A 26,940-nucleotide genomic window follows, 5' to 3' on the forward strand; every position below is an offset into this window, starting at 1 on the left:
GCTCCTCCGGCTGGTGGACTTTACCACACCGGGGCTCTGGACACCCTCTCACGGCCGCCTCGCATCTGGGCCCTTGACTTTGAAAAGGGTCTGGGAACCCCTGAAGGGCTGAAACGTCCCAGGCGCGGCCACGACATCGGTTCAGCGGCGCGCGCTCCCGGCGCAGAGTGCAGAGTCTCCGTCCGCGGCTCCCCCGGAAAGACTCCCACACTGCCTCCGCGATGCCGCAGCCGACCGGGGCTCCTCTTCTTCTTCTTCTTCTTCTTCTTCCCGGAGCACCTACCTCACACGGTCGGCTGTAGCCGCCGCGCGAGAGAGACCGAGCTGCGCTTTTTTTTTTTTTTTTTTTTTTTTTTTGGGGGGTGGGGGGGGTTTGTTTGTTTGTTCTGCGGTGAGATGCTGACAACATGTTTGCTCGTCGAGAAGCTGAGCGCCGTGCGGCGTAGAGGAGGCAGCGGAGCGGAGCAGCGTGCACAGTTACAGGTAGGCTGCACGGAGACGTTCAACCACGCTGCTGTTTGAACCGCAGCCCTGAAGGTGTGATCCCAGCGCATCGAAGCTGTGTGTGTATGTATATATATATATATATATATATATATATATATATATGTGTGTGTGTGTGCGCGTGCATATACATATACATTTGTCCAGTGATGTGACAGGCCCAACAGGTCAGAGTACACACCAGTGGTAAACTTTTCCCAGCGGATCCCAGCAGCCTGGTATAATGAGATTGCATCACAGGTTATGAAAACAAGCCTGAGTGAATTATTGTCAGGAGGTTTCTGGTGCTGTTTTGTGTTTTCTTTCTTTATTTCGAGGAGTCACTGTAATGCAGCGAGGAGGCCACAAACGTGGTGGTACAATCTACTGCAATACAGTGAAACAGCCCTGCAACAAGTGCAGGCTCTGTCATGCGTACAGTTTACATTTTGATGTCTTATTCCTAAAGCCGGTTAATGTGGGACATATGTACGAAGTGGTGTTGCGGTTTCTGAAGCTCATCCATTATCAGCCGCTGAGTGCGTGTTGGACGAATCAGTCGATCAGGTCTTCAGCTGATCGATTTCCCTTCGCCTCCTGCCGTTTGACAGATGAAAGTGATTTGCAGATGAAGTGGCAAAGAGCTGCTGCCCTGCAATATGTTGTGAAGCCTAAATCCATCATGTACTTGTTGGAAAGGGCGGGGACAAATTTCACACTGATCTGCAATCACTAATGGTTCGGTTATTTTAAAAATCAATATATTGTCAAAGTCTTTTACGCAAAAAAAAACAAAATCTCCAAATCTACTGATTATAGCTTATAGCTAATATTTGCTTCGTTTGGTTTGTCAAATGTGATTGTAAACTGAATATTTTTTGTTTGTACAACCAAACTTGTCATTTAAAAACATTATTTTTTAGGCTTTTTGGAAATAATGTCTTTCTATATGCAGCCATTTTAGAGAACAAATCCAGGATATAAGAGCAGCAGATAAGAAAATTGTGGATAGCGAGGCCTTTATTGACAGAAAACACGTCTTCTTTGTATGTTGAGGACAAAATAACAGGTACATGTTTGGTATTTTACGCTGAGCTGAAATGACAAATTGATTAGAATTGAAGGAAATTAAAATACTAACACTGAAATCGGGTTGGCAGAAAAATCCCCAAATTTACTGAATCCAGCTTCTCATATTTCTCATTTGTTTGTTTTCTGTGTCATAAAAGGATTGTCGACTTTAAAATATTTGGAGTTTGTTTGTAGGACAATTTAAAGACAGATATCGTGGGCCGTTTTTAGTTTTTCTCGAACATTTTACAAACCAAATGATCCATTGATCCGTATTCATTAATACAGAAAATTCAAAAAAGCAGTATGTAGCCTGATATCTGCCAGCATGTGTGGGTAGATACTTGTGTGGTACGTTATGACGTAATGCAGTCCTCGACAACTCGGCTGAACAAACGAAGCAGCTGTTGCAGGGATGCATCCGACCGTGATCTGGTATCAGTGTGTGGGAGTCTCTGCGCTGAGTTAGTGGCAGAGTGGTGTGTTTATAATCCTCACAATCTCCTAAAACCGTCTCTTAGTCGCTGTTTTCCTTTTGTGCCACTCGCCCGTTAGGTAAAAAAAAAAAAAATCGAGCTGATCGCAGCGAGGTCCTTAGCTCACTGTAAGGCTTAGCTCGCAGCTGATCGGCCTTATGATTAAATATTTGGATCTCCGTTGTCTACAAGTTAATCGGCCGGCTGCTCGCTCCCCTCTCTGCCCTCCGTCAGGGATCACCGCGAGGGCTTCTGGGCAAAGATTGAGCTGTAAAAGTTAATCTCACTCTGGTAGGTTTCAAGAAGATTATCGGACCAAATGACCCACCCGTCCACCCTTCCAACCTCCTCCTCCCCGCTCCCCTGAAGAAGTGACTGGAGCGACAGTGAGGGTGTTTGATTTTGCTGGAGGAGGCCGGCCGTGTGAGTCCTGCAGTGCAGAGCGACGACGGAGACGGAGACGGAGACGCCGCCTCGGAGCAGATCAGCTGATCGCGCGTCGGAGCTTCTCGGCGGCTTTATCTGCCCACCGTGCGCTGTGCCACATCCTCATCCTCTGTCTGGAGGAGCGTCAAGTCACGATGGACTTGGGGGAGAGAGAGAGAGAGGGAGGTTACCATGGCAACCGCCGGTACTTTCTCTACTGCGTCCCTTCCTGCCAATGTGTTGACTGCAGTCCAGAGCTCAGAATGAGAGCACGAAACCAACTTTCCCCTTCGTTGACAACCGGAGGCCTCTCTCCGAGATCTGCAGCGACGCCGCCGAGGCGTGTTAGTGGATGTCATGGCCGTGTATGTGAAAGGTGGTCGCTCATGGTGTTAAACCCAGAGAGAAGTATCTCCAGAGAGGCACTGCAGCAGGGGTTTTTTAGCTCCTTGTTTTGTTTTTTTCCCGGCCCGCAGCTCGATTGTTTTGTCTAACCGCTCCCGCCTGCACCGTTTGCAGCTGCAGCAGGCCTGAAATCCTGCCGCACAAAAACTGCCTCCCAAAGCTGCTGAACGTAGCAGTAAAAACAGAGAGTAAATATTGGATTTGCATTCACCAGGTCACCGGAAAATCCAAATGAATGTCGCTCTGTATCCGCTGGATTACTCACTTTAGTTTATAGCCTGTTTCGAAATCAGGTTTGAGTAGCGTTTTGAAATGTTTTGGACAGAGTGACAGACGCCTGCCAGGAAGTGGAAAGCTTGTGATCAAGATTTAAAGTACAGAAATGTCTGGTTTACCTGCTGGCTACTATTTGTGTTACAAATTCTCCAAATGCTGAAAATTTAAGATAAAACTTTGCAATTCTTTTTTTTTTTAAATTTTATTATAAAGTAGGTGTAGGTGTTGCATAAACATGTAAATGCAGTGAAAGCATTCAGCCAGTATTCAGCAACTGTGCTGTTTGGACTTTCTATAAGTTTGTGATGTCACAAACTCACTCTGTCATATGTCTGCCCTCAGCACAGCACACAAGGGCTGTCACTTTTTCCCCAAAATTATATTCGAAAGAATACCGAAGGACACGCAACGATGGTGGTTTGTCAGAGCACCCTCTGCTGGCACACAATGCAAACTACTTCAAAAGTTAATTATGTTCGCAGGAATGTTCAAATTTCGAATAAAAAGTGACAGCCCCGCAGCACGCTGCCCAAACCTTTACGGGGGAGAAATCACGGAGTGACGAGTCCGTCCTGGAGCCAGCGAGCTTTAGGAAAAGAAAGAACATCCGTGGTTGGCCTGGGCACGTGTCACTCAGCGGAGTCAGCCAATCAGAAGAGAGGGTCATAGCGCTCAATGTGTCTTAAAGGCACAGGCACAGAAACAACCTGTTGTTGGTAAAAGTTCCGCAAGAGGCTTAATAGAGGAGATTTAAAACTATAATTAGATGATTTTTGGTTTTTGTATGTATATCAGGACTGCAAATAAAACACCAGAAAAGTGTAAAACATGGGACCTTTAAAGAAATTGCAGCTACATTATTGAAGGTGATTTGTTTTTCCTCTCCTCCTCATTAGGCTTTCCTGTTCTTAATAATTTCTACTATGCTGTAATACGTTGACTTAAAAATGTGTTAAGTCATTTTTTTTTAAAAACTTACATTTCTCTATTTATGGCACACAAACAAACAAAAATACAGAAAATACTTTTATGTCCAAAAGTGGAATTCTACCGGATACAGCAACACGACATCAAGAAGAATCGTATCGTGTCGTTAATCTGACTGGGCTCTGCTGCAGCCCACCTTAAAGCATGTCAATGTAATTTGAAGTCTTAATCACCTGAAGAAGTTCACAAACATGCTGCCTAATATCCATATGGGAGTTGTATTAGCATTAATGCGTGGCAGGTACATTTAATTGTTGCAGAATTTTTTTAATTTTTTTTTTATATATCTTCCGTCTCCTTGGCTTCATGTCCTCCGTCCTCTCACATGTGATAAATTATCTGTGACTCATTCAGACACATCTGCTGTGTGTTTGTAGCTACAAATACACAGGTGGCCATTTCTTCTCGCCAACACACTCGCCAATACCGGTTTCATAAACTGTGTGCGAGATTGTGTCGGCTGCCCTATTTTTTTTATTTTTTTTTATTTGAAAACTCCATGTAGGCCATCAGATACCGGGGCGACATCCTTTTGTGCTCGCTGCTCCAGTCTCCTGACATCAGAGCGCCGCATCCTCCTTTACAGTGTGACAGGTAGAGGAGGGGGCGGGTCGTTATTGGTGGATCTGGAAGGGTTTTGCTGATGGAGAAGCAGTCGGAGGATGATTTGCAGCAGCTCCGTGCAGTGTTGTTTCAGGTTTTCGTCTTCCTGGTTTGACGTGTTCCTCACCTGCCCATTTTCGTCAAGATCACCTCAAATCACGACAGCCTCGTCTTTTTATAGCTCAAGCTATTTGGGGCATTTCTAAAACAGTCGTCTTTTCATGTCCCGAGATGTTCTTGAAAACTGAGAGGTGTTTGCTGTTGCTTGTCTTAAGCGCTTCTCCCACATAGAGGACACGCAGGTTTCGGCTCCTTCAGAGCACACAGCTCGCCCGCCTCCTCTGCAGTGTTCAGTACATCATGTTCCTACACTTGAAAAGATGTACTCTCTGATCTGGAACAATCAGCAAGGTTGCTGTCGTTATTTTGTTATATCATGGAATATGTGCGACTACATTTGTGGAACACTTAGATGCACTTAGGTAGTGTGTGTGTGTGTGTGTGTGTGTGTGTGTGTGTGTGTGTGTGTGTGTGTGTGTGTGTGTGTGTGTGTGTGTGTGTGTGTGGGTGGAGGGGGGGTGTTTGGGAATCCTAAATCCTAAAGACTCTGTGGAAAAGCTACAATCATAAGATGTGAGAAAGGTTAATTTGATGGTCTAAGCCTTATAACTGTACATAACGGCTACGAATATCTGTCCAAAATATTGTAAACAAGAATGAGATAGTACTAACGTCTTGATGACTTTTTTTTTTTTGGTTTATTACAAGTTTTCAATCATTTGATGAGGTGCTTCTTTCACATTCGGTGACTTTCCGAAGAAGTTTACAATGAAATGACCCCTACACGGCAGAGCTTGATGTCACACGTCTGAACAGTAAATGTATTTTTTTGCCTGTGGAACATACTGGCTCTCCTCTGGCAAGGTTGTATTGTCTATTACAGGGGAGACACAGTATTAGATGTGGAGTCCGGTCTGGCCCCGCGCTGCCGCCTGCCTGCTCACATTCTGCTGAGTCAGGACTCGGCTTTGTGGAAGTCCGTCAACAGCAGCTCGGCGAGGCTCCGGGGCCAGAGAGGCTGCTGGGAAAAAAAAAGTGCTACTACAGTGCAGCGCTCTGATGAATCTGCTCATTACTCCGAACATCTCTGTGTTGATTAGCAGAGCTACTTAGCGAAGAGGTAAAACTGCCCCGGTGTTAACCGGGGGGATTATTTTAGAGCCGTAAACGGAACTCAGAGGTGTGAGATTTTCACGCCCGCATGCCCTGAAGTCATTATTTAACGCTAAGCACCCACATAAGTTTAAAAGCTAATTATGGGAAAATTGTAGAAGAGGAGACAAGTTTGCTTAATCAGGACTTTCCGCTGTTTGTTTACAGTACATGAGGAGTGGAGTCGTAGTAAAGGAATCCGTCAGAGTGAAAATGATACGGGCCATCCCGGTATTTGTCCTCCTGTGGAGTGAAAAGGGTCCAGACACTTCTAGAAATATGTTCGTTAATATCAGAAGTATGCTCCAGTTTTTCTTGTTTTATAACAGTATTTAAGCAAATAATAAAAAATCTGTCAATGCGTTCCAATATCCATACTACAAATATTTAGTACGTCCTAATACTTAGTACATTAAATATTAGTACACCAAAAGTACCAGGATGTTCTACTTCATCCGGTTGTATGAAAGCCAGTGCGCCACTCGAGCTGTTCAAATCCGTGAGAAAGCAAAAGTCAACGTGGATTTCATTTAAGTTACGTACCTAATGTACCGTATGTGACAAATGTTAAGTGACTTATGTGACACGTTATGTTACTTCTGTAAAAAGGTCTTACTTTAACCCGAGCTCCGATCTTTTCCCGAAACCTCGTAGTTTTCGACACCTTACTTTTCACGCCAAGGCTTGGCTAAACGTGACACTGACACAATATCCTCCAGTGGACTGACTGGTGTATGACACGCTCTGGCCCGTCCAGGGTGCACTCTGCCTCCCAATGTCAGCTGGGATTCCCTACTGCCATCTCCAGAAGGACACGCAGCTATACTGTATGATGGATGGATGGGTGGATGAGCACCTCACAAACTCAAAGTCTTATCTAAAATCTGATCAAGGGCCTCTCTAAAGGTCAAAAGACTGGACAAATGTAAACATAACCAATTAAAACACAGTGAACATTGTTGTTTTGGTCCTGATACCTTTTTTTTTTGTTTGTTTCATTAGATTAAAGCACATTTTGGGCTTTTGTTAAAAGAGCAAACGGATGACAGTAGTCCCTGTAAAAAACACTCGATGGATCAAAGGGCAACAACACGAGCCTCGTTGGGCTTTTGTCCTGCATAAATAGGGTTGATTTTCATGTTGGGATGGACAATTGTTACGACTCTGAGGTGAAAGTGGAAAGTGTGTGGGAAAAATAAATAGCAAAATAAATATATTTATGAGTATTTTGAGTCAAATGAATGACCCTGAACCACCAAATGTTCTCCGGGGACTCGTTCTGAAGCTGCCGTGACGGTCTTGACATTTCCTTGAGGAGGAGGATTTCATGCCAAAACCTGTCAGTGCTCCGCTAAACAGAAGGCTGATAGTCTGGTGAAACCGTGCCGTGAATTCGCAGCCTGACATGCTTTATCACCGAAGCCGCTCCCGGCCCTGTAGCATGATGTCATCGCAGATTACACTCTGTGGATTGTAGCCCTGAGAGCCACTGCACGCTGCGGCCTCAAGTGGGTTAACGTCTGGCGGCTTCATCGCGTTGGACTCTTCCTCCCGTCCTCTACTCCTTCACCCACCCGCCCTCACTCTCCTCCTCTTCCTCTCTCCTTCCCGTTCCCGTTTCTCCACAGCGGGCTGTTGCAGTGAGGCAGCATCATGGAGGCTGGATGCATGGTTGCCGCGGTGATTGAGAATGCTGCCTCTGGACCCCAGGGAGAACCAGGAAGTAGTGACGTCCTTGAGGGGTGAGCTACTCTCTCTTTTTTTTTTCTTTTCTCAGCTGATCTGTGTTATGTAAAACCGTACAGATGTCTGCCTTGCCTGCGTGTGCAAGTGCTCGTGCGCTCATTTACATGCGTGTTTGCATGTGGGATTGCCGCGTGAATTAAAGTCGGAGCGTCGTGTCGTCACGGCTCGAGCGTGACCCTGTTCTCAGAGTGACACAGAGAGACAAACCGTCCCTGTTTCGGGCTCCGTCGGCCTCACCGTACTCCTCTCCGATTTACATTGTGTTTATGTAACTCGTTGTGTCAGTGTGAATCACATAAACTCGCAATGTGCGTCTGCGTTCGTGGGCCTTGTGTTCTTGATCTCGTCACGCTGAGTCACGTGCGTCAAATCCGAGCTCCCTCTCCCGTCTCATATAGGTTGAGCTGGACGGGCCTCACCCTTCACTCCCAAATCACATTTCGAGTGACGGTTTTGTGAAGCACTGTCTCGTGGTTGAGTCGCCTTTATGGCTGCCTGAATAGACGAGCTTTGCTTTCCTGAGTGGATATAAAAGGCCCTGTGGCTTGTTTTGTTGGCTCCAATGAAGACGCTGCCATTTTTTTTCAGACTCATCTCTTCGAAGGATGAGTTGTCTGCATTTGTGGAGTTGAACAAATTCGTTTTTTTTTAAATTTGTATTGATAGATTTGGTGATTAACCCCCCCCCCCACTCCCCACCAGTCTAAGTACAGCATGTTTTCTGGGCCATGCTGGTGCAGTGTCATGATTTGAGCCCAAGCCACAAACTATGAATTCTCCCTTACTTGCTCCCTCTGGTGTGCTTTTTAACAAACTACAAGCCCTAATTTAAGACCTCAGTCTACATGAAATACACTGACGTGCTATCTTTCTGTTGTGTCTTTCTGCAGTGATGTGCTGCCAACTACTGACCTGGACAAAGACGATGCCTTATCTCAAGCTACCAACAGTAATCCTCCAGAAGAGAAACAGCCACAGGAGACATCCACTGCCATGGTACACACACACACACACACACACACACACACACACACACACACACACACACACGACTCTTACTTACATAAACACCAACAGACATGTTGTTCCACGAGGCTGCACAGCTTGTGTCGGTGATTCACGCTGTGATGTCACGATGAAGTCACCTGGCAGACGTGTGAGTGACAGCTGCCACAACACACTCGAGTCTAAACATGTGTAAATGTGTGTGTCACCTGAGAGTGGGCTTGTGTGTTCGGTGACAGACGCATGATGTCGTCTCGTCTCCCCGTCTGCTTCCTTCAGGTCCCTCCAGTGTTTTTCGTATCTCCTCCTCATGTGTTTCTGCTTTAAAACTTAGTGGCTAGAATTGTTTTTTTTTAATGTCTTCTCATTTATATCTGTACCATGTTATTATATCGACAGTACATAGCAGTTTACTCAATGTACATACATATACATATAAAATTAAATCATGTTGATTTTAAATTACACATCAAATTAAAAATGGACACAAACAAACAAAACCAATCCAGAGTGAATAATTATGTACGACACAAATAACATTATGAAACATGATGAATCATAAACTATTGCATTACAGCTGATGCTAATAACATACTTCACGGACAGAATTGTCTTAGGATCCTGAATGTTCGCAGGTTAACTTATATTAAATAAAAAGGTAATATAACATAGCAACTATCCTAGCATCGCAACGTTACATATATATATAACATAAGCTATAGCATGGCTATAGTGCAATTAAACACAACACAGAGTTGCATAAAAGCATTGCAGGATACAGTACAGCATAACATTAGTATTTTACAACATGACATCAGCTGCATGATTGAACTTAATCTTCATTCACTTCTTTATTCTGTGTAAGCGTGTATGTCGCCTCTCTTGCTGCACCGGCACTGTTTTCTGGTGCTCAACATAATTACTGGGGACTTTAATCACGTCGCTGTTGTCTTTGTTTTGCAGGCGAGGAGTGATGACATCACGGAGCACCCAGCCGAGCCCCTCCTGCGCTCCTGCGTCAGCACGGCAAGCATGAAGGTCAAGAACATGAAGAAGTAGGTGCTCCTCCTCCCGACAATGTGGCTGCTATTATGGGCTGTAAACCAGGGCTCTTATCCAGGCCAGCAAAAATGAGGACCTGCGAAGTGACGGGCGGGAACGCAGACAGACCGAGTCCTCCGACCCCGTTCTCACAATCCTCCCTCTTCTGCCTCTTTCAGTTCCCTCTTGCATCTGTGTGCTTTGAATACTGACGAGCTGCTGTTGTGCTGTGTTTTTCAGGCTGACGTTCCCCAGAGGTCACTTCCCCAGATTGGCAGAGTGCGCCCATTTTCACTATGAGACCGTTGATTTTGGCAACGTTCAGGTGAGCCCTGAAACGGATGACCCGCAGACTTCAGCAGCAGCGAGCCACTGCGTTTAGTGGACGTGTCTTTGGCTCGGGTTCACTGGACAGTTTGGTTTTAAAATGAAGTGTGGCAGCTAAATCGATGATGTTGTTTGTCTTTTCTGGACAGTCTGACTTCATTTTTGCATCTCCCCCTTTTTTTTTTTTTTCCCTGAAATGCCACATTGGAGCAGATTCTGTCCGGGAACTGATAACAAATTTGAACAGTAAAATCCTGAACTTCTAAAACAATAACGGGTGTCAGAATATGCTGTTCGGTTATAGTTTAATTTTAGTAGAGGTAGGTACTCTATAATACATTATAATGAGGATTTTAGCCACATTAGCATCATGGTTAATGGATAACCACAAAGCGTTCCACTGCATTCCTAAATAATGAAGGAGGGCTTTTCTTCTTGTGCCACCAGCAGATAAAGATTTTTCCGTTCAGACTGAAGTGCTTAAAATAATCATGAAGTTTGGTGCGGAGGTTAAAGTTAAAATATTTCCAAATATCCACAAACTGAAGGACATTCCCGTCAGCCTCAGCTACACTTCTTTAGCGCCTATTAGCAAACGCTAGCATGCTGACAGACGTCACCCGTTATTTTGTGAACGTTATGAAGCCTCCAGTTCTGATTTTGGCTGCTGCCATCTTGCTAGTTTGGAGTGGTTTGGAGCAGGACGTGACCATATTTGGACGAGCTGGGGGAGGAGCCAGCAGTGTATCTGACTGATCTGATCGTCCCGCCCACCGATAGCTATAATCTGACTGCACCGCAGGCCTGTCAATCAAACAGACACGCCCCCAACTTTTTGAGGCCTAACATATAATGAATGAGGGATTATTTTCAGATGGACCCCCAGAAAACGAATAAGAAGGAGCAACTTTAGCTAACAACACCAAAATATCTGAAAAAAATGTATTGACTTTGTATTTGATGAGTGAAGTTGAATGGGAGTCTATGGAGCCGGAGGCTTTTTGGAGCCGACCTCTAGTGGCACTCGGTGGTATTGCAGTTTAAGGCATTTCTGCATCGGCCTCATTTTTCTGACCCGGAAGCTACAAACACTTTTATATACAGTTTATCAACGTGTGAGCACTGTGAGTATGTTAGCATGATGATATTAGAATTTAGCTCAACGCTGGGAGCTTGGCTGTAAACTTTTAGTCACATTTGCTCATAAATTTAGACAAAATGTTGAACATGTACTTAATTAATTTGAAAATCCTGATGTCCCGTATGTACTTTTACCTGGCAACAAATGGTTAAATGGTTTTTGACTGGCAGATATTTTTCGGGAACTTCCTGGAAGCACTGGTTCACAGCAGTGTTAATGAGAGCCAGTGAAGGCCCTATAGTTGTTCAGTCATGTGTGGAGGTGGTTGTCAGCCGCCTGGTTAACCTCAGTGTAGTTCCGTTCTCTGGCCAGCAGAGTGCGTCAGTCGTCTCTGGACAACCAGAAGCTGCCAGTGCAGCCGAACACAAAGAGGAGTGTCTGAGCGGTGCACGTGGATGCTGTGGGGCCAAATCCCTGCACGTAGCATTAATGAGCGACAGTGTCGCAGGCTGGACGCGATTTATAATCTCAGGATGCTCCTGCTCTGAGTGTCCGGCCGTGTTTGGCGTGACGACGGCGATGGGCGCCATCAGTAGGGTGGAGGGAAGGGAAGCGGCACACATCAGCTGAAGTGACCTTGAAAATCTCCACGAGGAGAGATAAAGCTGAGCTGAGAGAGACACACGCTGGTCTGGGGAGAGACGGCTAAAGGCTGCTCTGCACATAAAAGATGCAAACATGCAGCCTGCACATGTCACGGTCTGATGGATCTTTGACTTGATCTTGGGGACGAGGCGTCGCTCCGCGGTGCATTTGTGCGTCCCTGCAGACTGTCTCGCCTTGAGAGCGGAGCGAAGGTGAATTGTTGTGAAATGTCTGTCTTCTGTGTGACGGATGAGCTCGTGCATCTGTGTTTACTAGAAAAGCCCCCTTTTGTCACCGGTTTAGATAGAGGGGGGGGGGGAGGGGGATGAGACGGAGTACAGGAGAGGGAGGAGGGGTCGGGCATCGAAAGAGGGAGGGGGATGGGGGGTAAGACACACACAGTGGGAAGCATCCTCTTTTCATATTTGCTGCTTTGAATGGAGCACGATCGCGTGGCCTTTCAAAGGACCGTAAATTAGCTTTTTTTTGGGAGGAGGGTGAGGCGGCGGGACACGGGCGAGCAAGGAGCGGCGCTTAAACTCCCGTATAAACCCTCAGCTGAGATTTTAAGGGCTCGCCGGAGGAGCTTCGGGGAGGTCCAGGACTGCAGCGGCACACAAAGGAAGGGCCACTTCTTGCAGCTGCGGATGGATTTCTGAGAGGGGCAGGTAACATGGACACGACTGTGAAAATTTGAGCTTCGGGTAGTCGTTGGTGTTTGTGAATAGATAACAGAAGGCAGGTCTGAGCTGTGTTTGTAGAGTAGCCTGAGCATCATGAAGGAGGCATGACATCACTGGAAACTTTCAGATTTGTGCTGCTTTTGTTTCATTTTCATCATCATATCTTCTTGAAATCTGTAATCCTGTTAATAATCCTGCTTCCCCACATCCCTCTGGCCTCTTGACCCCCTTCACCGCTTAATTTAGCTGCTCGGTTCAGACTAATATTTCAGATAAACCCGAGTAGGAGCTCTTCCACCGTGAGTTAAAACTTCCCAGTTTGCCTTGTGTGCCGGTCTGGTTTGCCGTGTTGCTGTTGAGCAGTAACTAGGTCGCTGTGTGATGTTGTGTAAGCGTGTAAGCGTGTATCAGTGAGCTGCTAACGGTTATAAATAACCAGAACTTCCCTCGGCTTCGAGGTCTTTGAAGTCGCTTCTACAGTAACGTCTCTCAACAAGATTCCCAAATTCCTGCGAGGCTTTCATCTGCTCTGTTTTGAGAGCAAATTAAATGTTGGTGAGAAGAACCCAGAAGAAATAAGTCTCAGCAGCTAATCTATTATACATTTCATACTGCAGGATTTGTAGTGAAGCGAAAATATAAACCTTTACTGCTGGTGGAAGAGGAAATATACTCCCCTTATTTCCGAAATACGCCACATCATGTTCACATCCAACTTTTTTTTTTCAGGCTTTATTACCTAGGATTCCTTGTTGCTTGACTTTCAGAGGTTTCTGTGCTCCACCGCTCAGCATAAAAGTGGTTTTACTATTTAATGGGGGAAAAAAAAGGGGGTTGGACATGATGTTCCTCTTGTATACTAGGTCACTTACAGTGGCTGTTGCGTTATACTCGTCCATTATTTAGGAAAGCAGAGCTCTCAGTATTAGTCTCTCTTTTTCTTCCTGGTTCGTTTTCCTCACAGTTGGCCTTTGCAGAGGGGCAGAGCGAAGGACCGAAGGCGGGTCTGGACTCCAAAGAGCTGCTCTTCTTGGTCCAGATCGCCTGTCAGGTAACGTCACCTGGTGCGTTGGTGAAACGGACTAATAGGTGGTGTGATATCAGTTGAACTTCTCTTTTTTTTTTGTCTGTCAGGGTCGAAACTGGCTGGTGAAGAGATCCTATGAGGACTTCCGGGTGCTGGACAAACACCTGCACTTGTGTATCTATGACCGCCGCTACTCCGAGCTCACGGAGCTGCCGCGATACAACACGCTGAAGGACGCTGTGGAGGTACCGTACGGCCACAGCTGCTTTATCTATCGTCAGCAGATCCCTGTCTTGTTTGGTAGCTGCTTCCATTCACAAATGTTATGACGCTAACAGGCTAATCAGAGTTTTATGCGCGTGTTGTGTTGTAACTTAAAAAAAAAGCATGTTTTGCTCTCTCACTCGTTCAGTAGACTTCTCTGCCGCAGAGAGACGTAACTGTGATTCGACTTTTCTTGGGCTCCTCCGCTCCCATTTCCCAGCATGCCCGCTTCCTTTGCAACTTTTAAGAGTAAAGCACACAAGTTAAAAAGATGTTAGAGATTGGTAGAAATGATATTTATCTTTGGGAAAACATGCCGTTTTGGAACATTTCAATAATAAAGACAAAATTCAAAGCGCCTACATAAATTAAGCCGTGACTCGAGTGTACCAGGTGTGAAGGTGAAATATCTACCTGTGACACTGTTCACATGCTAGTAGTGTGTAAGAAGCTGCAGATGTTAATCAGCACATTCCCAAGCTCCAAATACACTTAGGAATAGATAAACTGTAAAAGCTATCGTACACTGACATTGAGTTCTCGATCGGGAAATAAGTACAGAAATAAGTAAAAGTAATGTCTGAAGTTAGAAAAAGACTCTAACAGTACTGTGTGACGGGAAGCTTGTTGACCTGCAGGGAAAAATGATGTCAACATTAAAATGTCAAACCGAACTGTTACCCCCTTTGGGAAAACAATCAAAATGACTTTGATCAGAATATTTATTTACTTATTGAATTTTTAACAATTAGTCTGTAATCCATCACATTTCAGATGTGACCCTCTCATCACTTTATTCACAGATCAAAGACAGTTCAGGGTGTGTCTGCTTCTTACTGCTTGATGTTACACTTGTTTTTTTGTTTTTTTCTGATGTTTGTCTTCAGTTAGTAACCACGATGTTGGCCACCTACCTGTCCCGCTTCTCTGTCATCGCTGACAACAAGGTCAACTGTGGTCCGGTGTTAACATGGATGGAGGTAATCAGCGTCTTTACTCATTTAACAAAGCTCGTTTTTAAAAAATAAATTTTACTTGATTGTAAGGACATTTATTTAAGTCAAGGAAGGAAAGTTTAATGAGGAAAACTGAATGAATTTCATCTCTGTGCATTACGATACTGGTTGTAGGACACTCTGCTGCTATTTTTGTTCCTTATATAGTCGATAAGCTCATGAGTAAATGTAAAAAAAAAAAAAACACCCTACAGATGCTGTGTGAAGTTGGGTTCATGGGACATTTAAGTCATTTTATGTGCTACATTTCTGACATTTTTAATTAACGTATATTTGTATTTAACTTTAACTTGAAAACACCTTTGCTGTAAACTGATCTCACACACGCTGTAATGAATACATGATTAGCTTAATTGCTTTGTTCAGGCTCAGCCACAAGGAAAAAACACTATTTAAATTAATGCAAATTGAGGTGGGAACACGAGGGCATACCACCAAATGCCCCACATTTCCTGTCTGTGTCCACGATCACTTTAAAAAAAAAGGCATAAAAATGCCCCTAAAACCTAAAATACAATTTACAAAACCCCAGTGTGGAACAAAACAGTAAAATTAGAGAACGTTCTCTTTGATTGTGTTGCAATGCCTCTTGTCTCTGTCACTTCTAACTCCCTGCTTCAGGCCTTCGAGTAAAAGCTGAGCTAACGTGTCACTTTGTATTTTTAGATTGACAACAAGGGCAACCATCTGCTGGTGTCTGAAGAATCCTCCATCAACGTCCCCGCCATCGCTGCAGCCCACGTCACCAAGCGTTACACAGCGCAGGCCACAGACGAGCTCACCTTCGAGGTGAACGCTGTTATATAAGACAAACAGAGTCTCATTTAAATTCAGATTTGACTTTTTTGAGTGGATTTTATTTCGCTGCATGTCTTTCCTGAGCATCTGTCTGGTCCCGTCGTGATTCCCCTTAATGGCCTCCCCTGCAATCTCACTTCATTCTCATCCTCACACTCTTTGTGATCCAGGTGGGAGACATCGTGTCCGTCATCGACATGCCTCCTAAAGAAGACACGGGCTGGTGGAGAGGGAAACATGGCTTTCAGGTAAAAAACATCTGTGCGAGAGACTAACTTCAGAGACTATAAAAAACAACAACAGTACCTGATTTAAATCTGGCCGCCGCCCCATTTAGAGTCGTCGCCTCATGCGGCGACACATTGATCCCAGCGCTCCCTGGAAGTACATTTCTGTAAGCACCATCTGAGATTCATGCTGGGGAGTCTCCACAGAGTCAAAACAACGAACTTTCAGCTTGAATTTCATTTAGGGAACAGAAAGAAGGAAATTTGGACATGCTGGGGGCGAAGGGTGGATCTGACTCGATCTGATTGGAAACCTGGCGATACTTCGTGCCGCACACCGTTTGCTGTAACCTGACTGCACCACAGGCCTGTCAATCAAACAGACACGCCCCCAAAAACACAACTTTTCAGGCTTATTTTCTAATTAATGACGGATTATTTTCAGATGGACCTCCAGACTACCAATAAAACGGAGTGAGTTTAGTGAGAGACCATGATGACTTGTGGAAAAAAAATTATTGACTTTTGTGCTTCATGAAAGAAGTTCTATGGAGCCGGAGGCTTTTTTTGGGCCAAGCTCTAGTGGCACTCGGTGGTATTGCAGTTTAAGGCACTACGGAAGCTACTTCCACTTTAATATACAGTCTATGTTCCGCACCTGATTCTGGACCTCCATCATACGTCAGTGTACTCGAGCACCAAACACCCCCTCTGGTACTTTGAACTTTTAATTGCATCACCATCTCAGTGTCTGGTCTCTCTTCGTGCAGGTTGGCTTCTTCCCCTGCGACTGTGTCGAGCTGATAAATGACAAGATCCCCCCCAGCGTTCAGAGCTCGGTGCCGAAGCCAGGTACTCTCTTCGGTGTCTGTTCTCAGTGATTTATATCAGACTCGCTCCCAGGACGAGTCAGATTGATTTAAAGTGGCTGTTCTGTGTGTGTGTGCATTTTAATCAGTGTGTAAGAAGCATGGGAAGCTGGTAACGTTCCTGAGGTCTTTCATGAAGTCTCGCCCGCCACCACAGAAGCTGCGGCAGCGCGGGATCCTCCGAGAGCGAGTGTTTGGTTGCGACCTGGGGGAGCATCTCCACAACTCAGGACACGAGGGTAAAAGACTCCTACAGGGGCTCCTTTTATTTCTTACTTTCCAGGGTTTAATTCTTACTTCACAGAAGTTCACATTTAAGTTTGAACTGCCTGCAGGTGAGAATTAATCCCAAAGAGGGGTTTAAACTCAATCTGCTGCCTGGGTTAAGATACTTGTGGATTTACCAAAAGTTGTCTCTGGTTGTTGGTTTTTTTGCCTCTTTTTTGGAAACAGATGCGATCGGAGAATTTGTGTTTTTCATTTTTGTCCGTCCCATTCGTGAGCAACAATATTTCAGAGACACCTCGAGGGAATTTCTTCACATTGAAATTCGCTCAAACTCACCGATAAACTGAGTAAAATTTGGAGGTCAAAGGTCACTGTGACCTCAAAAAACACGTTTATGACCATAACTCAAGAATTCATACACTAATTACGACAAAATTTCACGTACATGTCTAACAGGATAAAATAATGAAGCGATGACATTTTATATTGAAAAAGGCCAAAGGTAAACTTCACTGTGACCTCATGATGTTCTGCAAAAATGCTTTTCTGGCCATAAATCAGGAACAGAAAGGTAGATGGTGACCATATTTAACATTCGGTCAGATACTGCACTGGTGACACTAATCTTGGATGTCCACCTTGAAACTGTGCTGATTGTTTAGACATTATGTGTTGTTGATTGAAGATGTGTGTGAAGCATCCGCTTTTTAGAAAACGTCGATATTTGAAGCATCGTCTGCTGTCATGGCAACAACTGTCACATTTACTGGACAAATTACCGCAGTCGTTACTATATTTGCATGTTATACGAGTCTGGACTGACATGGATGTAAACTGCGGTTTGACTGGTGATTCTAGTCTTTTTCAGAAATGTTAAAAGTCCTGCGGCACAACAACAAGAGGAAGCTCACGTCTGTCGTCTGTCTCTTGCAGTCCCTCAGGTTGTCAAGAGTTGCGCCGAGTTCATCGAGAAGCACGGAGTCGTGGACGGGATCTACAGACTGTCAGGGATCTCCTCCAACATCCAGAAACTGAGGTTTGTGCTCGTCTCCTGCATGATTTGGATTTCAAATTTACCCCAATTATGTCTGTATTTCTCACTATTTTCATAGTTTGGAGAAAATAATCAGTGGAAAATAATAATTAGTTGCAGCTGCATACAGAACACTTCAAAAGAGCTCCACCTCAACCAACTACAACAGCAAAATCCTTTACATCAATGCATTTTATTTATTTTCACTAAAATTTAAAATATATTAAAGAGTTTGCTAAAGCCCCCCCTTCCAAAAAAAACCCCTGTTTTAATGCCTTTAAGGGTCACTACAGCTAATAATATCGATGATAATAATAACAGCATAACGTGATATTTTCTGAGACAGTTATCATACTGTGAAAAACTCCGACCGTTGTAAACCTAAAAACCAAATCAGCACGCTGTTGCAAACGTTTTGTTCTGTGATTCAGTTCTAACAAATTTCAGTGTAGCTTCATTAATGAAGCTGATGAACAGGCCAGCACTTATTAGGGAGCAGTAATTTGAAATATCGCTAAATTACAAATAAAATAACTTAATTGTTGAGCCCACGACCAGCAGCTCTGATGGATCTCCAAATGCTATTTTTCACTGCTGCTCCTGAAACCCATTAAATACAGTTTGATTGAAGCTGTGCAGCTTTGAGTGGCTGTGATGGTCTCCTCGTCTGTTTCATGCTTGCCAGGACGAACGTGTGAAACAAACCTCCATCAGAAGATAAAACCGGAGGCACATAAGCTGATGGAGTTTGACAGGAAATCAAAAGGACTTTTCTCACCTTAAAAACCTGACCGTCACCACATGAAACAGCCTTTAGACATTTTAGAAAATACATCAGAATAAAAAGCTGTTGGCTAGATGAAGCATCTATTTTCCAAGTCCTTTTTACTAGACTTTGTTTGAGTGCCTTCAGCAGACACGCCCCCAGCATTTGAGGGCAGAAAGTTCTGCTTATTTTCTCTCAATTTCACCTAATTAAATAAACCTGCCCATGTTTGTAATCCTTAAAATTGGTCTGGGTGGTTGATAACACATTTATCTGTGGTGTGAAGAACTTAAAACACATTTTTATTTCTACTTTACACAGACTTCCTGCATATACAGGAGGTCTTTGTTTATTAATTCTTAATTTGATTATATACAGTATAAATTACTGCTCATATAAACCTTCAGATGTTGTTTTGGCTTGTGTTTTTTTAATTCATCTTTATTTTGTTATTATTAATCAATGTAGATTTTTGATGGCCCAATCTGTTTTAATTCTGGTCCGAAGTTGTGCAGAAGTTTAGTCAACATATGTTGTGTTGAAATGGGCTGTATAAACAAACCGACTTATTTTGAGAAGAAATAAAAGTGTAGATTGTGATGAGAAAGCTAAAATAAATGCAGCATTAAAAGTCATAAATTATGAAATGGTAAATTAAAGATGTACGTCTCTGACCCAGCTCTCGTTTTAAAAAGTGCTCCCTGTTTTTGTGTTTTCACACACAGGGTGACTCCCACTCTGTCCTTATATCTTCTTCCTGTCTCCGTGCAGGCACGAGTTCGACTCCGAGCAGGTCCCAGACCTGAGCAGGGATGTCTTCAGACAGGACATCCACTCGGTGGGCTCCCTCTGCAAGCTGTACTTCAGAGAGCTGCCCAACCCTCTGCTCACCTACCAGCTCTACGAAAGATTCTCAGTAAGGACCGCAGAACTGGACTTATGCTGGGGATAGAGATGGGAATGGGAGTTGGTACTAAGAGAAAAAAAAAAAGCTCATGTTTCTCCTTGATAACAAAAGAACAAAAGAAAATTTCTGTTCATTTTGAAGTGATGTTCAAAATGAGGTCACTGCGTTACGCTGGGCTTTCGAGGAACAGTGGGGGATGTGCAACGCTGAAACCGAATAGCCAGATTTAAGCGGGCTGAAGAAATTGGCTGCTCTGAATATAAAAGGGAGGAAGAAGAGAGCGGCGACGTGGAGGCGACTCCCTCTGCTGAGATTATCGGCCTCGCAGTGACGTCTGGCTTCGTCCTCTGTCTCTTCACAGGAGGCCGTGTCTGCAGCCACGGACGAGGAGAGGCTGGTCAAAATCCACAATGTCATCCAGCAGCTGCCTCCTCCACATTACAGGTCAGCTTCAGAGCTCTCTGATTCCCCCTGCTGGCCCGAAGCGGCGGCGCTACTTCTGTTGTTATTCTGATTTAGTTTGTGACGACAACAAGGCATTAGAGCCCTTTTTTCTTCACAATCCTGAGTCCCAACCAACTGCAGAAATGTCCATAACTCTGATAAGCACAACAGTTCTGCTTTGTATTCGATGCACTGAACTCACCAGTTGGGACTCCATCTGCTGGTAACAGGGAGGATGACTGTGTTAGATGACATATATGAGCCTCTAATGATGGGAGAGCTACTTTGACAAAATGAAAGTGTCCCAGAGCTGCTCATGTTTCGTAACATTTATTCACATAGCTGAGCTCCACCCAAACCAGCTGAATCAACTTCTTTAATGTGAACAATAACAAACTGATACTCAACACACATTTTGTATCACAACAGCTTAAATTTAACAGGACGTGCATGATTTTTTTTTTCTGTATTTCATTTTGTTTTTAATTGGTGAAGCTCACACTGGTCACATCTGTCATCGTCAACAAAACCGTGTTTATTACTTTACCTAATTTTCTGTCTGCATATCACTGTATCACATAACTTCCCTTCACATACGCATTCAATCTTTTATTTCTTTTAATTTGAAAAGTCGCACTGCGTAACTTTGATCTCTCACTCACTCAGTGACAGGGACAAAATATTTGAAAGTTATGTCATTAGCAGGGGGAAATTGATGTTAAATATTTGCATTGTTGTTGTAACTACAGGACCCTGGAGTTCCTCATGAGACACCTCTCCAACCTGGCCACCTTCAGCCCCGTCACCAACATGCACACAAAAAACCTCGCCATTGTCTGGGCGCCGAACCTCCTCAGGTGAGACTCACTATCGTAGCACGCGTTAGCGTTGCTGTTTCCTCTTCGCCCGTTCTGTGACAGTGAACTGGGGCGCGCCTCAAGGGGTCCGGAGCCGTGAAGTAGGTTGTGCCGTGCTGTGTTTCAGGTCCAAGCAGATCGAGTCGGCCTGCTTTAGCGGCACGGCGGCGTTCATGGAGGTGCGTATCCAGTCCGTGGTGGTGGAGTTCATCCTCAACAATACGGAGACTCTCTTCAGTTCCAAACTGAATGCCATCATCAGGGAGAGCACAGGTAAGTCAACCCTCATTAAAGAAATAAACAAGACAAAAAGACAGTGTGTATCTGTAACATCTGAACACCTCATCTTCAGGTAACAACACCTTATCCAGACCCAAGTCCCTGATGGTCTCCTCCCCGTCCACCAAGCTGCTGTCTTTAGAGGAGGCCCAGGCTCGCACTCAGGCGCAGCTGAGCTCGCCGGCCACCACGCCCTCCCTCAGCCACAGCGACTACATCGAGGTCGGGGAGGGACCCGGAGCGCTGCTCGGAAAGTTCCACACAGTCATCGAGCTGCCGATGGAGAGGTACGGTTACTCACGCTACCCCTTATCCGTCTGTCCTGTTCTTCTGAACGCAGTGTATCAAGAACGTCTTGAGGGAATTTGTTCAAATTTGGCAAAAACATTCACTTCGTAGCAACCTGATAGGATTTTGGTGTTTTAAGGTCAGAGGTCAAGGTCACTGTCACCTCACATTAACCCATGCCTGTGAACTAAATTTTTCAGGAATGCCTAAAGGGAATAAAAAAAAAATTGTCACAAGTGTTCATTTTGATTCAGCAATGAAATGTTTAGATGTTGGAGGTCAAAGGTCAAGGTCACTGTGAGTTTAGTATCTATATGGGTTTGGACCGATAAACATGTATACTACAACTAGAGTGGTAATTCTAGTTGTAAACTAAATGATAATGACATTAGCATATTGTAACGACCTTGGTGACGTTTTGACTTTTGTAAATGGGACTTGTTCAATCGAGCTGTCATTCTATTGTTATAGTTAATTAGATTTCCAAGCGTCATTTAACACGTCTCGACTCTGAAAACTGTGCCGTGGTTGGCGGAGAGATGGCGGAGGGAAGTGATGTGGTTTTGCCCAGTTAGTTCAGCGAGCTACCTGTGAGAGGGGAATCAGTTGGCGCCCACAGTAGCCTGTGTATGGTTCAAAGAAAAGTTTCAGCAAACAGGGCACCATCTGGCAAAATTTGTAAAGGAGAGACGCTACAATAAAATAAAAACAAATCTTTTTATCCATTGTGTTTGTTTCTTCTTTTGCGTGGTAACCTTTGTTTGTGTCAGTAGCAGCAACAAGCGGCCTCCCGTAAAGGCTAAGAAGTCTCCTGTGGGAAACTGGCTCTCCTTTTTCCACCTGGGCAAGTCTCATTCTGTGTCCAAACGTAAACTGAAGCGACACCCCAGTGAGCCGAACGAGATAAAGAGCATCGCACTGCCAGGTCAGCTCACTGCTCACCGGCCAGAAAACATGCAGCTTCTGCTCCTCTACTCTTCAAATCTCCTTTTTCCATTTGAATTCAGGACTTTTTTTCCCCAATAATTATGACGACTTTATGTGTTGGTGTTTTAGAGGTTTTAATTAATTTATCGAGAAAAATTATTTCCAGGTGGGAGAGGAGACAGCGGCACCTTGCGCTCCACCAAAAGTGAAGAATCTCTCACCTCTTTGCACAATTTTGAAGGTAATTTTACATTCAAATTGTACCATTTTCACACTTTAAATAGGCTCTGAGTGGTTTATATTATTTGTATATTTCTGAATACAGAAGACTTGTCTTAATATGTATTCCCTCTATCTCAGGGGAACCTCCGAGTTACCGTCCCCTCAGACCTCGTTCAACCAGTGAGGCCCTTTCTGCCATCAGCAGAGACGACCTGCGCAACACCAGAAGTAAAGACGACATCAGAGCCCACCCGTTGAGCGAGAGGCACAACGGTGCTGACCGTGTCCACACCGTGGCGTGTATTTCCCCTCCACTCCAGGAGGACGACCTCGACCTTTTCCCGCCGGCTGAAGGCATCTCTACGTTGGACTTCGACCCCATGTCCTTCCAGTGCAGCCCACTCTCGGCGACCCCTGGACTGCAACGCGGCAAAGACGGGCATAGGTGGAGGAAGAGCGCCGGGTGCTCCAGTGAGTCGGAGCCCATCTCCTCACCTAACAACAACATCAGCCCGCAGTCTCCGGATATCAGTCCGGTTCTGGGGAAAGGTGGCAAGAAGGTGAACTCCAAGCAGCTCTCTCCCAAACTCAGGAAGAAATCATTTAAGGCGCAAGCAGATGTTCAGTCTGCAGCCGCCTCTCTGCCCCCTGTTCCGTCTTCTTCTTCTGCACGTGCAGATAAGTTTGATGCTCCGGTGACAGATGGGAAGATGCCCCGAGCGTCCTTTCCACACTGCAGCCCACTCAGCACAGTGAGCCAGGCGTCGGCCATGACGGACCTCAGTCAGTCTGCACAGAACCTGCCTGATCCAGGTCAGTTAACACCACATAATATTCGCTGTATAGTTAGTGTCTATTTAAATATTAATGCACTTTGTAGTTTCTTATGAAAGTCTTTGTGTCCTGTCCCATCATGTCTTACCATAGCTTTGTTTGTCCTGTCATACTGTAGCGTTGTTTGTCTTATCCCTCCCCAGGAACAGATAGACTTATGAGTTCAGTGTCTGTTCTCCCTCCTCACCCTCCCCTGACGAGTGCTGCCCGCAAGTTGGCTCTGGCTCTGGCCGAATCTGCCCAGAAGGCCAGCAGTGGCTCCCAGAGAAGAAGCAACGTCCCCCCGCATCCTCCGCAGAGACAGGAAGCGCCTCACGGCCAGGACAGACTGCCGCGGCCCTCCGTCCTCGATCTCAAAGTGTATCCTCAGGAGTACGGCGGCCCGCATGTCTCCTCTGTCTCCCAGTGGCAAACGGCAGTGCACAGCCCCGTGGAGACCCACTGCTACCCTCATCCTGTCCATTTCCTGCCTTCGCACCTCTGCTCAGAGCCGCCGCAGGCCGCCGACGGACAGGAGGACGCGTGTAACTTCACTCCTAACGTCAGCCCGCTTGGGTCAGGGAGCTTGGACGAAGGCAGTGCAGAGAGGAGGGACCGCAGAGAGGAAAAAGAGCTCCGAGATGAGCACACCTACCAGAGTGTTGGAGTTTCGACACCCACTAAGCCTGTCTGCTCGGCTCGGAGCCCGTCAACTTCCCCTGTGTATGTGAACGCAGACTCTATCGACGCTTATAACTTCCGCGCTGTTCTGGCGGAGACCTCCATGCCTGCCTCCATTGATGAGGTCTTTCCACGTCCGCTACAGTCGTCCTCAACCCATCACTACAGCCCAGAGGAGGACAGACCTCTGGGCATGAGTGAGGACGTCTACAGCAATCATCCTCACCATTATCATCATCACCGGCCGATACAACCCGGGCGAACGCCCGCACCTCACTGCCCTCGGCCTGACGCTCTTCCACCTCACCTTTCCGGGCCAAAAGGCCTCTACAGGCAGTCCTCTGAGAGCCGTCACAGCACTTTAGGTCTAAGGCACCCTTTGTCGCCTCAGTACAGACGTTACCGGAGAGAAGAGCACCTTATCAGTGGCTGCCACAAACAACAAAGCCAATATCAGAGGTCAAAAGACAGAGGAGTCGGGCATCCGGCCATCCGGAGGGCTCGCTCCTTCCACGCCCCTCAGATTAGTCACTACGAGTTGGCGGAGACAGAAGTCCTGCCCCCTGACACCATGTTTTATTTAGAGCAGACGACAAGCCAGGACGCACCTTACCAGAGGCTGATCCAGACCGGTCTCCACCCTGTGCGGCCTCAGTTTGAGAGCTCGCATGCCGACTACTACTACAACCCCTATCCAGAAGTAAATCCAGAAGTTTCCCGGTATTACGTAGAGCCCTGCCGACAAAGTGGTGTCCGACACAGTCAGTCTTACACCGTGCGTTCCACAAGAGAAAGCGGACAGTCGGATTACTACAACTACTCGCCACATCGTGTCCCTCCTTTAAACAGGGAGCTTTTCATAGAGAGCAGGGACAGAGTTGTTTACGGGGACAGAGGAGCAGAAGTGTTCGAAAGGGTCGTATATCAACCAGTCAAGCAGGAGAGTAGATCTCGACATAAAAACACGTATTCAGCTGTGTCTCCTCGTGAGAGTCCCGTCTCGCCAACTGGCACAGGGAGCAGAGACATAATGCACACGAGAAGCAAGTCAGACCCAGGAAACGCTTGCCTCCTCTCCATCGACAAGATGGGAAGCCAAGACGCGGTCGTTACATCCCCAACCTCCCCGAGGTGCCTGCAGGCAGACCCTGAGGTCAGCAGGCAGCAGTGGGGTCACCGTTCTAGCGCTGACTTGGGACCGTCGAGGCGGATTCAGATCAAAGAGAGCTCCTCGAGGCAGCCACCGCTTCGCAAAGTCCCCTCGCTTCCAGAAAGAGGCTGTCCTAACCTCAAGAACATCGAGCACAACGACAGAAGCCACGTGCGAGGTCACGACCCGGATCGATCGCAGACGGCCAACGCCGCCGCCAACAGCTACTCCGGTATCGTGAAACCCGGCGTCCTCAGGAGACCCGGGCAGTCACAGAGCACCAGAGAAAATCGTCACTACTATCACTACCACGCCAAATCCCCTCTGGATCCTGAACATCTGGGATCCTTTTCCAACAGAAGGACTCAGAGCACTAAAGTCCGGCCCACACAATATGACCACATGGAGGGGTGTTACGCAGCACCCAAAACTAAACCCACAAGAGCCGGTAAAGCCGTGGCAGGATATTTGCCTGGCCAGGGCTGCATGTCTCACCGCGGGCAAAGACTGCTGTCCAAGGCTCTGGGACACGAGGCTTTTTATCATGCTGCACTGAGAGCAGAGGCCGGTGTGTACGAGTGATTCTGACCACCGGTTTTTATCTGATCCCACATCGGGGCCAAAGGAGAACTGCACTTTATCCTCAGCCAGACCAACAGACTGTTGTGTTGAGAGTGTGTTTGTTTTAACCTTCAGGAGCTGCTGCAGAAAGCGTGAAGCGAGGCTGCCGCTGGGGAACTGCAGTCTGCATCTCTGGTACTTACAGTACATATTTTGCGACAGCTTCTGAGGAAGCTGCAAGGAAACAAGCAAATCATATGTAGATTTTGTCTTAAATTTCAAGATCTGAAAGTAACTGTGAGAAGCATGTTTGAGAAAAAGATGGCTGACATATTTTATTTAATATCTAAACATGACAGAGGATGACAAGGTAAATTAACTGGTTTAATTTTAGGATTTTAAAGCTTAGGAATGTGTATAAAATATCATTCATTTTAAATGTATTATATTTGTATGAATAACAAAGCTAACGTGGCCAATGTACTGTACATTTTGTTTTCTATTCTGGTCTGCTCCGACTCCTACAAGCACTTTTGAGGATAACTGTGTAAGAAACACATTGTCTTAACGTTGTGTACATGAAGCCTCTTGATATACTGCATATATATTTTTTTCTGTAAGGAACGGCTTGCTCTGAATCATCGTTTAATGCTAAATTAGCACTTTTGTGGGGGGCTGGGGTGGGGAGGATCAAATGGGAGACAACTTCATGATTTTTAACTATTCACATTTTTCTTTATCACACATTGTACAATGAAATCTTAAAAAAAAAAAAAAAAAAAAAAAAAAAAAAAAAAATGCAGAGTGCTATGATTTCTGTTAAGGTCAAAGCTGCCGTGGCGAGATATGCTAAAAATAAATGCAAATCAGCTCATTCAGTTAGGTGAAAAAGTGTATTTTGTATGCCATTGTGGTTTTGTCACAAAAATGAAAATGTTTTTCCTCTTTATAGGGAACTTTTAACAATGTGGTGTTTTACATAAAGTATGATGTTGTTTTATTCATTAAAAGATGCTATTTCAAATCCAGACATGTAGATGAGGATACTCTGTTAAGACATGTTAAATGCGTTATTTTAGTGAGAGTAAAAAAAAAATAAAGATATATTATCAATGA

At 45.4% G+C, this 26,940-nt stretch overlaps 1 protein-coding gene across 1 annotated transcript; it reads left to right on the forward strand.

The window, feature by feature from the left end:
- arhgap32a (Rho GTPase activating protein 32a) lies at nucleotides 1-26,940 on the forward strand. The gene is made up of 22 exons (XM_069148361.1): nucleotides 1-483; nucleotides 7,568-7,681; nucleotides 8,576-8,681; nucleotides 9,654-9,745; nucleotides 9,972-10,056; nucleotides 13,432-13,518; nucleotides 13,602-13,739; nucleotides 14,646-14,738; nucleotides 15,441-15,563; nucleotides 15,743-15,820; nucleotides 16,570-16,651; nucleotides 16,758-16,907; nucleotides 17,830-17,932; nucleotides 19,467-19,611; nucleotides 19,964-20,046; nucleotides 20,796-20,903; nucleotides 21,031-21,176; nucleotides 21,256-21,469; nucleotides 22,241-22,395; nucleotides 22,564-22,638; nucleotides 22,758-23,432; nucleotides 23,597-26,940. The coding sequence occupies exons 2-22, from the start codon at nucleotides 7,593-7,595 to the stop codon at nucleotides 25,843-25,845; spliced, it is 5,076 nt and encodes a 1,691-aa protein (XP_069004462.1). The 5' UTR covers nucleotides 1-483; nucleotides 7,568-7,592; the 3' UTR covers nucleotides 25,846-26,940.

Source organism: Embiotoca jacksoni, unplaced genomic scaffold (assembly GCF_022577435.1).
Source record: "Embiotoca jacksoni isolate LCO1_2020_lvr unplaced genomic scaffold, fEmbJac1.0.p SCAF_14, whole genome shotgun sequence".
NCBI lineage: Eukaryota > Metazoa > Chordata > Actinopteri > Embiotocidae > Embiotoca > Embiotoca jacksoni.